The 12,221-nt window shown below is 42.6% G+C and overlaps 1 protein-coding gene across 1 annotated transcript in view; it reads left to right on the forward strand.

The window, feature by feature from the left end:
- The first annotated feature begins 560 nt into the window (after positions 1-560).
- The window catches only part of CUL5 (cullin 5), a 112,467-nt gene continuing 100,806 nt past the window's right edge, over positions 561-12,221 (forward strand). Inside the window, exon 1 of the mRNA XM_012474591.3 lies at positions 561-1,036. Within this exon, the coding sequence (XP_012330014.1) occupies positions 1,013-1,036 (24 nt within the window). The 5' untranslated portion in view covers positions 561-1,012. The remainder of the gene's footprint in view (positions 1,037-12,221) is intronic.

A 12,221-nucleotide genomic window follows, 5' to 3' on the forward strand; every position in this document is an offset into this window, starting at 1 on the left:
CGTATGAAAGCTGTTTGTAAACACACATGATGCAATACCAGGGATCCTGTAGGTTCTACATGTAAATTATATTCTCTCATTGGCCGGTGGTTTGTGGTCTGAAGGGGTAAAAGCTAGGGGCTTATGGTTTAGGATCTTCTGGGATAATGTGCCTTCAGGAAGTCGAAGATTAATATTCATTCCCTGAACAATCCTTTTTTTTCCAAACTTTTTTGTAAAGATGGGGGTCTTGGACTTCTGGCTTCAAGTGATCCTCCCCCTTCAGCCTCCCAAAGCGCTGAACAATATTTTATTTAAGTGCCAGGCACTCTTGAATATACATATTAATAGTCAACACGCTTGTGCACTCAACACATAATTTACTGGGCGCATTCTATGCATCAGTTATTGAAGACAGTAGTTGTAAGCATTTCAGGACAACGCACCTCCCTTAACATTCAGTCCGGGATTTGGGGCGGGGTGCGGGAAAACGCCAGGTCCTGCCAGCAGAGGGCGCGCTCCCGGCCTTGCCGCGGCCTCGGGACCCACCGAGGCTTCCAGGCTCCCACGCTCGCTCCCGAGCGCGTCCCCGCCCTGGCGTCACGTGACGCGGCCGCGGAACCTGAGCTGCAGGGCCTAAGCCGAGCTAAATTCGTTGCGGGTGGCCGCGGCGGGTGCAACCACAAAGGCTAATCCGAAGGAGTGAGGGAGGCTCGTGGAGTCCATGCTTCCTCTTCCAAGTCAGGTCAACTCCCGTTACCTTCTCAGCATTCGCCGTTCCCGTCTTCCTGAGCGCTTGCATGAGCTCTTTCGAGTGGGGAAGCTCTGGTGACCATGTAGGGGACAAGAGTGAGGACGCTCCTAGTGCTTGGGACGAGGTCAGCGCTGGCAGCACGCCGCCCCGGCGCCCACTACACCCTGGTACGGGCCGGCGGGCCCTGGGCCCCGGTGCGAACTCCGGCGTCCAGTCGAGGCCTGGCCTGGAGCGCCGCGAATTGTCGCGTCGTCTCGCGAGAGTCCAAGTTGAAGGAACATGGCGACGTCTAATCTGTTAAAGGTAAGACCCTCACTCCAGCTTGGGTTTTAGTCTGTAGCCGCCGGGTTCGGCTCTTTGGGAAAGGCACGGTTCAGGTTCGGCTGCGAAATGTGGGAGAGTTCAGGGGTTGTCCACCGGAAGGGAAGCCGCGGTGGCAGCCGGCGAGGACGGGAACGCGGGTCTGTGGCCTTGGGGTCGACAGGCTCTGGTGGTCTCTCCCGCCGACTGGCCGCTGGGAAAAAAGCCTGACTGAGCGCTGGAGGGGAGTGATGCTTTCAAGGGACCAGCTCTGGCCGGGAGCGGGAGATGAATGGTCGTGCGGTGCCCTGACCAACTGGGCCGTTAGTACTCTTAGGTCTCAGTTTCTTGTAAAGCAATGTCTAAGACGCATCAAAGGAAAAGCCAAGAAAATGCTGCCTAACAGGTTTCAGTGACTCGACCCCCCCTTCCATTTCTGTTCTCGTTTTGTCTGCATGAAATTCCAAGTCAGACCAGCAGTGCCTCCCCCTCCACCCCCTTCCTCCCTTTTCTGCGTGTTACACCTTCCCTCCTAATTCTCCCATTCTCGAGTTCATCTTTTTCCTTTTTTTCCTTAGGAAACTCCTTCCTAACTCCCACCCCCGTTACAGGACACAACCAGATGACAACTGAGGAAGCGCTTACATCGTTTTAGGGCGCAGGAAATTTACCTTGTCAAAGACAACATTTAAAGTTAGTTTTATATAGCAAGGGAGATCTAGGCCCACAGGGCAGATTCTCCACCACCAGTTAAAACGTTTGGAGAAGAATGAGGAAGACTTGGAACTAGTATGTTCTGTGCATGTGTTTGTAGTAATCATTTGCCTTAAAAGTACTGACAGAAATGGGGGTAGTGATTAACTCAGAGAACATAATATTAGTGGCAAAAACCACAATTACTTTTGTAACAACTTAATACAAAGGATGAACCACCTCTTCCTCAGACCTCTCATTATGCCTTCAGTCAATGTGAATGAATACTAGAAAATAACAAAAAAGAAACCTAACCATCATGTCTTCTTTAGACCACTGATACTGATTGTTTAATAGATGGGACTCTCTCATAAAATAACGAACAAATTTTACTAAGAGGCAGTACTGTATATCCCCTTTTTTATTTTTATTTATTTATTTTTTTAAGATGGAGTTTCACCATGATGGCCAGGCTGGTCTTGAACTCCTGACCTCAGGTGATCCACCCATCTCGGCCTCCCAAAGTGCTAGGATTACAGGCGTGAGCCACAGTGCCCGGCCCGTATATCCCCTTTTAAAAGAGAGAGGGGCCCTAGAATTAGACCCCCTGAATAGCCACCACTTATGAGCTGTAAGACTTTGGGCAAGTTTCCTTATGAGTAGGACAGCATTATCAATAGCCCCTGTATCATAGGACATTGTGAAGATTAAATTAGTTGATGTATCTATAATACTCAAAACCGTGCCTGGCACTTAATTAGTATATAATACAATTTTAAGAAAACTAATTCATGAGAGTTGAGTAACCCATCCCACTCTGCTTTTCTCTTTTATGATGGTATAGCAAAGTTCTCATGCTTTAGTTCAGAAAGAAAATTTGTGGGCTGGGCACCGTGGCTCACGCCTATAATCTTAGCTCTTTGAGAGGCCAAGGTGGGGTGATTGTTTTAGATACATTAATCTTCACAGTGTTCCTACAATATAAGTGCTATTGATAATTCTGAGTTAAAGGATATAGTGAACTATTATCACACCACTGCTCTGTAGCCCAGGTGAGAATGAGACTTTTAAAAAAAAGAAGAAAGAAAATTTGTTTGATTTCTGAAGACTCCTATTAATGCATCTGTGTGTTTACATAAACAGTATCTATGCTATTAATTGAAATGTGTTTAAGAAATAATTTTGTCCCCGATTCTGTGAAATTTTGACCTGTTGATTTCCTGGATATAAAGCAAGGTCTTTTTCTCCCCAAAAATAACTCTCAGAAAAGAGCAAGTCACTATTCTACTTTTTACAAAACCTCTCAAAGGATTGTTTAGAGGAGAAGCTATTTTGGTACATATTAGTTGAGTACTTACCTGTGGAAGCTACATTGGTCCATATTAGGTAAGTACTTACCTGTGGAAGCTACTTTGGTCTATATTAGTTAAGTACTTACCTTGTGGAAATTCTGAATCTATATCCATAGCACAGAACTTTGAATGGAAAAACTGCCTGAATGTACAGAAAACAGGCACTTAGGGTTTAGGCTTAAAAGCTCACAAGAATTTAAAAAGTGTTTTAACTCAAACATTTACAGATAAAGGGAAGGTGATAATACTTTGAAAAAAAAAGAAGCTAGTAAGTGACTTAGTCACTCTAGTGAACATGAAGACAGATGCCAGTGTTACACTGAGAAAGATACAATAGCAGTGTTTTATGAAATGTTGATTAAGGGAAAAAGCTGAATTTCTAAATGAATATTATTTTATATAGTAGATTAATGTTGTATAACTAATATGACATTATAAATGGACATTTGATTCTTTTATCTATATATAACCAAAGTTTATGTATTCAAGTTGGCCAGAAAATCTTTTTATATCCCCATTGGGAGGTGATGGGGGATTGCCTTATATAGTAGCCCCTGCCACCATCTACCTCAACCCCCTGACTTATCCTCAGGGAATGTATTCCAAGACCCCTATGGATGCTTGAAATGGTGGACAGTACCAAACCCTATATATACTGTTTTTTCTGATCTGATGACCAAGAGGGCTACTAAGTGACTAATGGGCGAGTAAGGTATACAACATGGATATGCTGAATGGAGCCAGACTGTGGGAGATTTCATCACACTGCGTACAACATGCAATTTAAAACCTATTGCTTATTTCTGGAATTTTTTTGTCTAACATTTTTGGATCATGGTTGACCAAATATCACTAAAACTGGAAAGTGAGACCGAGGATGAGGATGGATGACTATTTGTACATTTAAAAGTAGCTCATTGGCTGGGCACAGTGGCTCATGCCTGTAATCCCAGCACTCTGGGAGGCTGAGGAGGGCAGATCATGAGGTCTGGAGTTTAAGACCAGCCTGGCCAACATGGTGAAACCCCGTCTCTACTAAAAATACAAAAAATAGTGGGGCATGGTGGCGCACACCTGTAGTCCCAGCTACTGGGGAGGCTAAAGTGGAAGAATCACTTGAACCTGGGAGGCAGAGGTTACAGTGAGCCTAGATTGCACCACTGCACTCCAGCCTGGCAACAGAGCGAGACTTGGTCTCAAAAAAATAAAAAAACTAATCATCAAGTGGGAAGACTGAAGTTTGTCTTTGGGAGAAATATAGTAAGACCTCTGCAGGGTAGTTCTGTAACATAATTTGTAGGATTATTTAAATTCAAGGCTGGTGCTACCTTGAATAGAGACAGAACCGGCTGGGGAGTGGCTAAATTAGCCTCATTTCCTTTTTTGATGGGATTAATAACCTAGTTCATTAGAAAAATGCCTTTGACATTGTATAGTTAGATTTCACCAGAGCATTTTTGACAAAATTATCTTATCCTATGGTCAAAATGGAGAACTGTGGGCTTGATGAGAACTATACCCTGAAGGGTGTAGTTGTTTGACAATGAAAGATAGTAAATCATCAATCCTTAAAGGAGACCTTTAGTGTCCTGCTGAAAGTATATGTCCTTGCTTTATCAGTAAGCTGAATAAAGTTAAGTTTATTGAATTTGTGGAGGACACAGAGTTCAGAGGGCTAGCTAATATGTTTTGAAAGATTCAAAACTTTTTGTTTTTTATTCTTGGAGACAGGACAGGGTCATAACCCAATGCCAAGGCTGGAGTGCACTGGCACAATCATGGTTCACTGCAGCCTCAACTTCCTGGACTCAGGTGATTCTCCCACCTTCCCCTAGCTGGGACTACAGGCATGCACCAAAATGCCTAGCTAATTCTTTGCATTTTTTGTAGAAATGAGATTTCCCTGTGTTGTCCAGGCTGGTCTTGAATTCCTGGGCTCAAGCCATCTGCCAGCCTTGGCTTCCCAAAGTTCTGGGAGTACAGGCGTCAAAAGTTTCTTGCTGCGTGACTTAGAAGTTAAAAATTTTTATTTTATTTTATTTATTTATTTTTTTTAAATTGAGACTGAGTCTTGCTCTGTTGCCAGGCTGGAGTGCAGTGGCGTGGTCTTAGCTCACTGCAACCTCTACCTCTTGGGTTCAAGTGATTCTCCTGCCCCAGCCTCCCGATTAGCTGGGACTACAGGCACGCACCATCATGCCCAGCTAACTTTTGCATTTTTAGTAGAGACGGGGTTTCATGGTTTCATTTTTGTATTTTTAATAGAGACAGGGTTTCACCATGTTGGCCAGGATGCTCTCGATCTCCTGACCTTGTGATCCGCCCACCTCAGCCTCCCAAAGTGCTGGGATTACAAGCGTGAGCCACTGTGCCTGGCCGTTTTTCTTTTTTAATATTGGAATTTGACTCTAATAATTTTATTATCTGTTTAAAGCAGGTCAACTATTGCTGTATCTTAGAAGTCTTTCAGCTATAAAGATGTGTGTAGTACATTTTGACATATACAATTATCAACTGCTTTGGGGTTTTATATCTCTGAAAACCTTTCCATATAACTACTTTATCTTTGTTATTTTTCCTTACAAAGTTTGTCTTTGTAGGAATCTGATATTATAATTTCATCTTCTGTTTTAGATTACTTTGAACATGTAATGTTCCTTTTCTTTTGCAATTGTCATCTGGGCCCTTAGTGCTCATTTTTTTCGTTTCCAGTTTGCTATTGTACTCCAAACAGCAGTTGTTCAAACCTTTTTTTTGCTGAGCCTCACCCCTCTTAATTCTTAGCACAGTACTCTACCCAGCTGTTTGAAGTGCCCTTAACTTCCTTGGTTGATAGCACACATTTTTCTTGTTTCTCCTGTACTCTCCTCTGTTCCTGCTGTCTCCCAAATTGCTTCCTTCTGCTTGTTCAGTCCTTGTCTTCCCCTCAGGACTTGGTGGTATGTCCCCTCTTGCTTTTTTTTTGTTTCCCTTTTTCTGACTGCTATGCCTATAAGAAAGTTCATGTGCTGCCTCATATAAACTTCTTTGTTTTTTTTTTTTTTGGAGACAGAGTTTCACTCTTGTTGCCTAGGCCGGAGTGCAGTGGCACGATCTCTGCTCACTGCAACCTCCACCTTCCGGGTTCAAGCAATTCTCCTGCCTCGGCCTCCTGAGTAGCTGGGATTACAGTCATGCGCCACCATGCCCAGCTAATTTTTTGTATTTTTAGTAGAGACAGGATATTAACGTGTTGGCCAGGCTGGTCTCGAATTCCTGACCTCAAATGATCCTCCTGCCTCTCTACCCAAAGTGTTGGGATTGCAGGCATGAGGCACTATGCTTGGCCTCCTCATATAAACTTAACTTATACTCTGCCGTAAACTTTTGTCAGTTTCTCATTGTCACAGTTCTTGGAAAAGCAGCCCATGTTTGCTGCCGTTATAATTCTTTGCCCTTTAACTTACTGTGATATGGCTCACTCTTCTCTCCCACCCAATTGTATAGAACCTGTCAGTCTTAAAAGCACTAGCATCCTCCTGATTATCAAATGAGATTCTTCTGTGATATTATTTATCCTCTTTTCTGGTATTATTGCTCATTTTCTCTGCTTCTCTTTTGGTTTTTATGACATTCCCTCCTTGGTCTTCTCTCAAATCACTTGTTTTTCACAGACTTTTCTCCCCTGCCCCCAATATAATTATTTCTCAGGATTTTATCTTCAGCCCTTTTCTATCTTTGTTTTTTTTTTTTTTTCTGGGACAGTCTTAACTCCCATGATTTCACTATTTTTATCTTTTAGCTCTGATCTGAGCTCTAGATCAAAACACAGTTCTCACCATATCACTTTTCCTGCTCAGATACCTTTGATGATTCAAATTATTTGAGATCTTTCCAGCTGGGTCTTCTCCTGATAACTAGTATATTCTTTCTCTCTCTCTCCCCGCCCCCATACATGTGTGCGCACACACCCCTACCTGGCTGGTTACTTTTTGGCTCACTAGCATGCCAGAGGTCATCTTCTCCCTAATAACTATTAACTCTCTTTCTCTTTCCTTCTAATTAGATCTAGTGAGTTGGAGGCACAAGAAAGTAGTAGTATACAATCAACCCACAAGAGAACTCAAACTTTAAACTGAAATATGATTCATACTACTTTTCTCAGGGGAATTTTTTTTATCCTTTAAGAGGAAAGAAAATGGAAATGTAAAGCAGTGATTCAAAATGTCTACAGACACCGGACATGGTGGCTCATGCCTCTAATCCCAGCACTTTGGAAGCATGAGGTGAGAGGATTGCTTGAGGCCAACCTGGGCAATATAGAAAGACCTTGTCTCTACAAAACAACAACAAAAAGTGCCTGTAGAATGTATTCATTATTAAAATAACTTTATTGACACCCATATGCAATGCACCATGTAGAATGCAAAGATATATGTCCATGCTCTTTGGGAATTTACTGTATACTAAAAGGTACTAATGATTTACTATAAGGCAGAAGTTTCAGATGTGTTACCAACTGCTGTATAGTCCCTCACAGATTGAGGAAATAGTTTCTGGTGGGATTATCAGTGAAGATTTTTTGGAGAAATGTTGAAGCTGGATTTTGAATAATGGGTAAACTTTTTTAGGTGGTGGTTAGGAGAAAATTCAGTAGGAATCTAGGCTAGATTAGTTTGGCTGCAGTGTAAGCAGAGCTGCATGCTGTGTTAGATATTCTTTATGAGTAGTGTTCCTTGGGATTGTTGCAGCATAGAAATCCAGAATACAGGGAAACAACAGAAGAGATAGGAGTAAAAGGAAAGTCAGATCAGATTACAAAGGGCCTTCAGTGCTAGGCAAGGGGCTTTGAAATAAAGTTCTATAGTTACTGAAGAATATTTGCAGGCTATGTGAGCAGAGATACTCTCAAGCTCTCAATCTATTTTTGGCTTTTACACATGAAGTTATTCTATTTTCTGTGTATTCATAATCTGCTTGTGAGATGGCCACGGATGAGGGCATTTGTGCCAGTGACATCCTGTTCATTGAAACCATAACCATAACAGGAAAAATTAAGTCTGTGGGAAATAAATTCATTGAACAAGAATTTAGTATTTCCTAATTCTAACTAGATAATGATAAACTAGGCAGACAACTCCTGCCTTTATATAATTTACATTTTTGTTGGGAATGGAAACAATAAACATAAACAATTAAATACACACTATAAGTCAAGTTGTGATAGGTACTATGAAGAAAAAAAATCCAGCGTAAGGAAGAGAGGGCTTGGTGCTATTTTTTTTTTGAGACAGAGCCTCACTCAGTTGCCCAGGCTGGAGTGCAATGGCGTGATCTCGGCTCACTGCAACCTCCACCTCCTAGGTTCAAGCTATTCTCCTGCCTCAGCCTCCTGAGTAGCTCGGATTACAGGCCTGTGCTGCCACGCTTGGCTAATTTTTGTATTTTTAGTAGAGACAGGATTTCACGGTGTTGGCTGGGATGGTCTTGAACTCCTGACCTCAAGTGGTCCACCTGCCTCAGCCTCCCAAAGTGCTGGGATTACAGGCCTGAGGCGCCTGGCTTATTTTTGATAAAATAGTAAGAGAATACCTCTGAGGAGATGACATTTGAGGTAAGACCTGAATGAAGCAAGGGAGCAAGTCATGTACATATTTAGAAGAGTTCCTTGTAGAGCAAACAGCCAGTGCAAAAGCAGAGTCAGGATCACACTTGGCAAGGAATATGGATGTGATACAAATATTTGAATATTGTCAGTGAATGTGGTTCAGATACATAACCAGAGAATTCTTTTTAGTATGTCTAGTTAAACATAAATGAGAACCTCATTAAGAACTTGTCAATTTTTCATTGGGTTGATAGAAATTGCCCTCTTGAAACACACATCTGAGAGGGACATGAGCCTTAGGGCAGCCTTCCCTCACTCCAGTGTACTGTCCTAGAAAGAGATGGTTGCATTTGACAGAGCCTAGGGAGAAAATGAATTTCAGAGGTGTCTGTGTTGGTTATGAGCAGGAATGGGAGAGGGAATAGTGGACTAATCAGTAACTATAAAACTTTGTGATGCATATAAATGGTAGACTCTTTCATGTTCTATTAAAATAAATGATTGAACAGTTACCATAATCTGGAGGTGGTTATGTTAATTAAAACTTCTAAAAGAAAGTGGCAGCTCAGGATAAATTTAGATCAGTCATTTTTCAGTGGATTAGAGGAGGGGAATTTTAGACTGCTGGAAGGTACAGGATACTAGGCATCTTTTTAGTAAAAAGAGTGATTTTGTTTTTGTTTTTGTTTGTTTTGGGATGGGGTCTCACTGTCACAAAAGCTGGAGTGCAGTGGCGTGATCATGGCTCACTTCAGCCTTGATCTCCCAGGCTCAAGTGTTGTTCCAACCACAGCCTCCTGAGTAGCTGAGACTACAGGCACACACCACTATGCCTGGCTAATTTTTTATAGAGATGAGATCTGACCATATTGCCTGGCCTGGTCTCCACTCCTGAGCTCTAGTGATCTTCCTGTGTAGGCCTCCCAAAGTGCTGAGATTGCAGGCATGAGCAAAAAAGTACCAGCCAGAGAGGTTTTTCTTTTCTTTTTTTTTTTGAGACAGAGTCTCACTCTGTTTCCCACGTACAGTGGCGCAATCACAACTTACTGCAGCCTTGACCTCCTCAGGCTCAGGTGATACTCCCACCTCATCCTCACAAGTAGCTGAGACCACAGGTGCAACACCACCACACCTAGCTCATTTAAAAATTTTTTTGTAGAGTCAGGGTTTTGCCATGTTACCCAGGCTAGTGTCGAATTCCTGGACTCAAGCAGTCTCTTGTCTTGGCCTCCTGAAGTGCTGAGATTGCAGGCGTGAGCTACCATGCCCACCTGAGGTTTCTCTTAATAAATGTTTTGCCTAGTGTCCTGGTAAACCCAGTTGTCATTAAAAGCCATTTGCCTCCTGCCTTGGTTAGTAGGTCGAGGAAATAGATGCCTGATATGCTCTGTAAAGAAAGTATGGCTGGTTGCAGTAACTCAGTAATCCCAGTGATTTCAGAGAGGCCAAGGTAAGAGTATTGCTGGAGGCCAGGAGTTTGATAGCAGCCCGGGCAACCCCATTTGTACAAAAAATAAAAATAAAAAACTGAAGTACAATACAGCTCAGGTTAAAACTTGTCAGATGCTGGATGCAGTGGTTTATGCCCAGCACTTTGGGACACCAAGGCAGTAGGGTCACTTGAGGCCAGGAGTTGGAGACTAGCCTGGACAGCATAGCAAGACCTACTACCTCTACAAAAATTAAAATTAAAAAAGAGAACATTAGCTCGGTCATATCCATGGAGGATGTACAAATAATATCAAAGGTAATTGATCAGTGGTCATATCCATGGAGTACATACAAATAATATCAAAGGTAATTGATCAGTGTAACTGGGGTTTGTTCATTCCGTAAAAATCTGAACATTTATGCTGTACTGGATACTATTTTAAATGTTAGTGAGGCTGCGTGCAGTGGCTCACACCTGTAATCCAAGCACTTTGGGAGGTTGCGGTGGGTGGATTACCTGAGCCCAGGAGTTTTAAACCAGCCTTGGGCAACATGACGAAACTCATCTCTACAAAAAATAAAAATATAGCTGGGGGTGGTGGGGTACAGTTTTGTAGTTCCAGCTACTCAGGAGGCTGAGTTGGGAGGCTCACTTGAGCCCAGGAGGTTGAGGCTGCAGTGAATTGAGATTGTACTTCTGCACTCCAGACTGGGCAACGTAGCAAGACCCAGTCTCCAAAAAAAAAAAAAAAGTGTCAGTGATAATACAATAGTGAATATGACAAAAGTTCTCAGACTTTGGAGCTTATATCCTGATGGATGAATACGGACACTAAAAAATACCCTTGCGTAGTTTTTGCTGGTAATGAGGGCAGTAATGAAAACAACATGATAAGAATGTTCAAGGCCAGATGTGGTGGCTCACGCCTGTAATTCAAGTACTTTGGGAAGCCCAGGTGGGAGGATCACTTTAGCCCAGGAGTTCAAGACCAGTCTAGGCAACATAGTGAGACCTTGTCTCTACAAAAAATTTAAAAAGTATCCGGGCATGTTGATGCATGCCTGTAGTCCCAGCTACATGGGAGGCTGAGGCAGGAGGATTGCTTGAGCACAGAAGATCAAGGCTGCAGTGAGCAGTGTTCATGCTTCTTCACTCTAGCCTGGGCAACAGAATAAGACCCTGTCTCAAAAAAAGAGTGTTCAGAAGGTGGGGCCACTATTTTACTCACTTATTTACAACAGAAAATAATTATTCCCCCAAAGACTGCTTTTGACTATTTTTTGTTTAATGTTCTTTCTCTGCCACATGTTGACATTTCAGATCGCATAGCTCTCCTGGGCTTTTCTTAAAAGTCCTATTAAGTCCAAATTAAAATTTCAGTCTCATAACCAATCAGAGTTTCTCTTCTACCATCTTAAGACTTTGTCTCTGGATGTGCAGAGAGGAATGGAGGAAGGGCATTTTTCTTAGGTTGGTTTGGAAGGCCTCTCTGAGGTGACATTGGAGGTGAGACCTGATGATCTGCATTCTAAGGCAAAGGTCTTGAGGTGCAGCGATGAGCTGACCTGTTTAACACCTTTAAAAGGTTGCTGTGGCTGGAACATAGTAAGAATTACAGTAGTGAGAATTATTGGTATTCAAATATATACAGTCAGCCCTCGGTATTCATGAGTTCCATGTCTCTAGATTCGACCAACCAAGGATCAGAAGTATTCAGAAAACACTGGGCGTAATAGCTCATGCCTGTAATCCCAGCACTTTGGGAGGCTTAGGCAGGCGGATGACCTGAGGTTAGGAGTTCAAGAGCAGCCTGGCCAACATGGTAAAACCCTGTCTCTACTAAAAAAAATACAAAAATTAGCCAGGCATGGTGGCACACACCTGTAGTCCCAGCTACGTGGGAGGCTGAGGCAGGAGAATCACTTGAACCTGGAAGGCGGAGGTTGCAGTGAGCCGAGATCATGCCATTGTACTCCAGCCTGGGTGACAGAGCAAGACTGTGTCTCAAAAAAAAAAAAAGAGAGAGAGAGAAACATCATATATAAGCACTTAGTATGGCACCCACACACTTTTTATTTTTATTAAGCCACTTCACTTGTTGATATAAGAAAGGTTTTTTGAATC

This window comes from Aotus nancymaae, unplaced genomic scaffold (assembly GCF_030222135.1).
Source record: "Aotus nancymaae isolate 86718 unplaced genomic scaffold, 86718_ANA_hifiasm-v0.15.2.pri h1tg000012l, whole genome shotgun sequence".
Classification (NCBI taxonomy): domain Eukaryota; kingdom Metazoa; phylum Chordata; class Mammalia; order Primates; family Aotidae; genus Aotus; species Aotus nancymaae.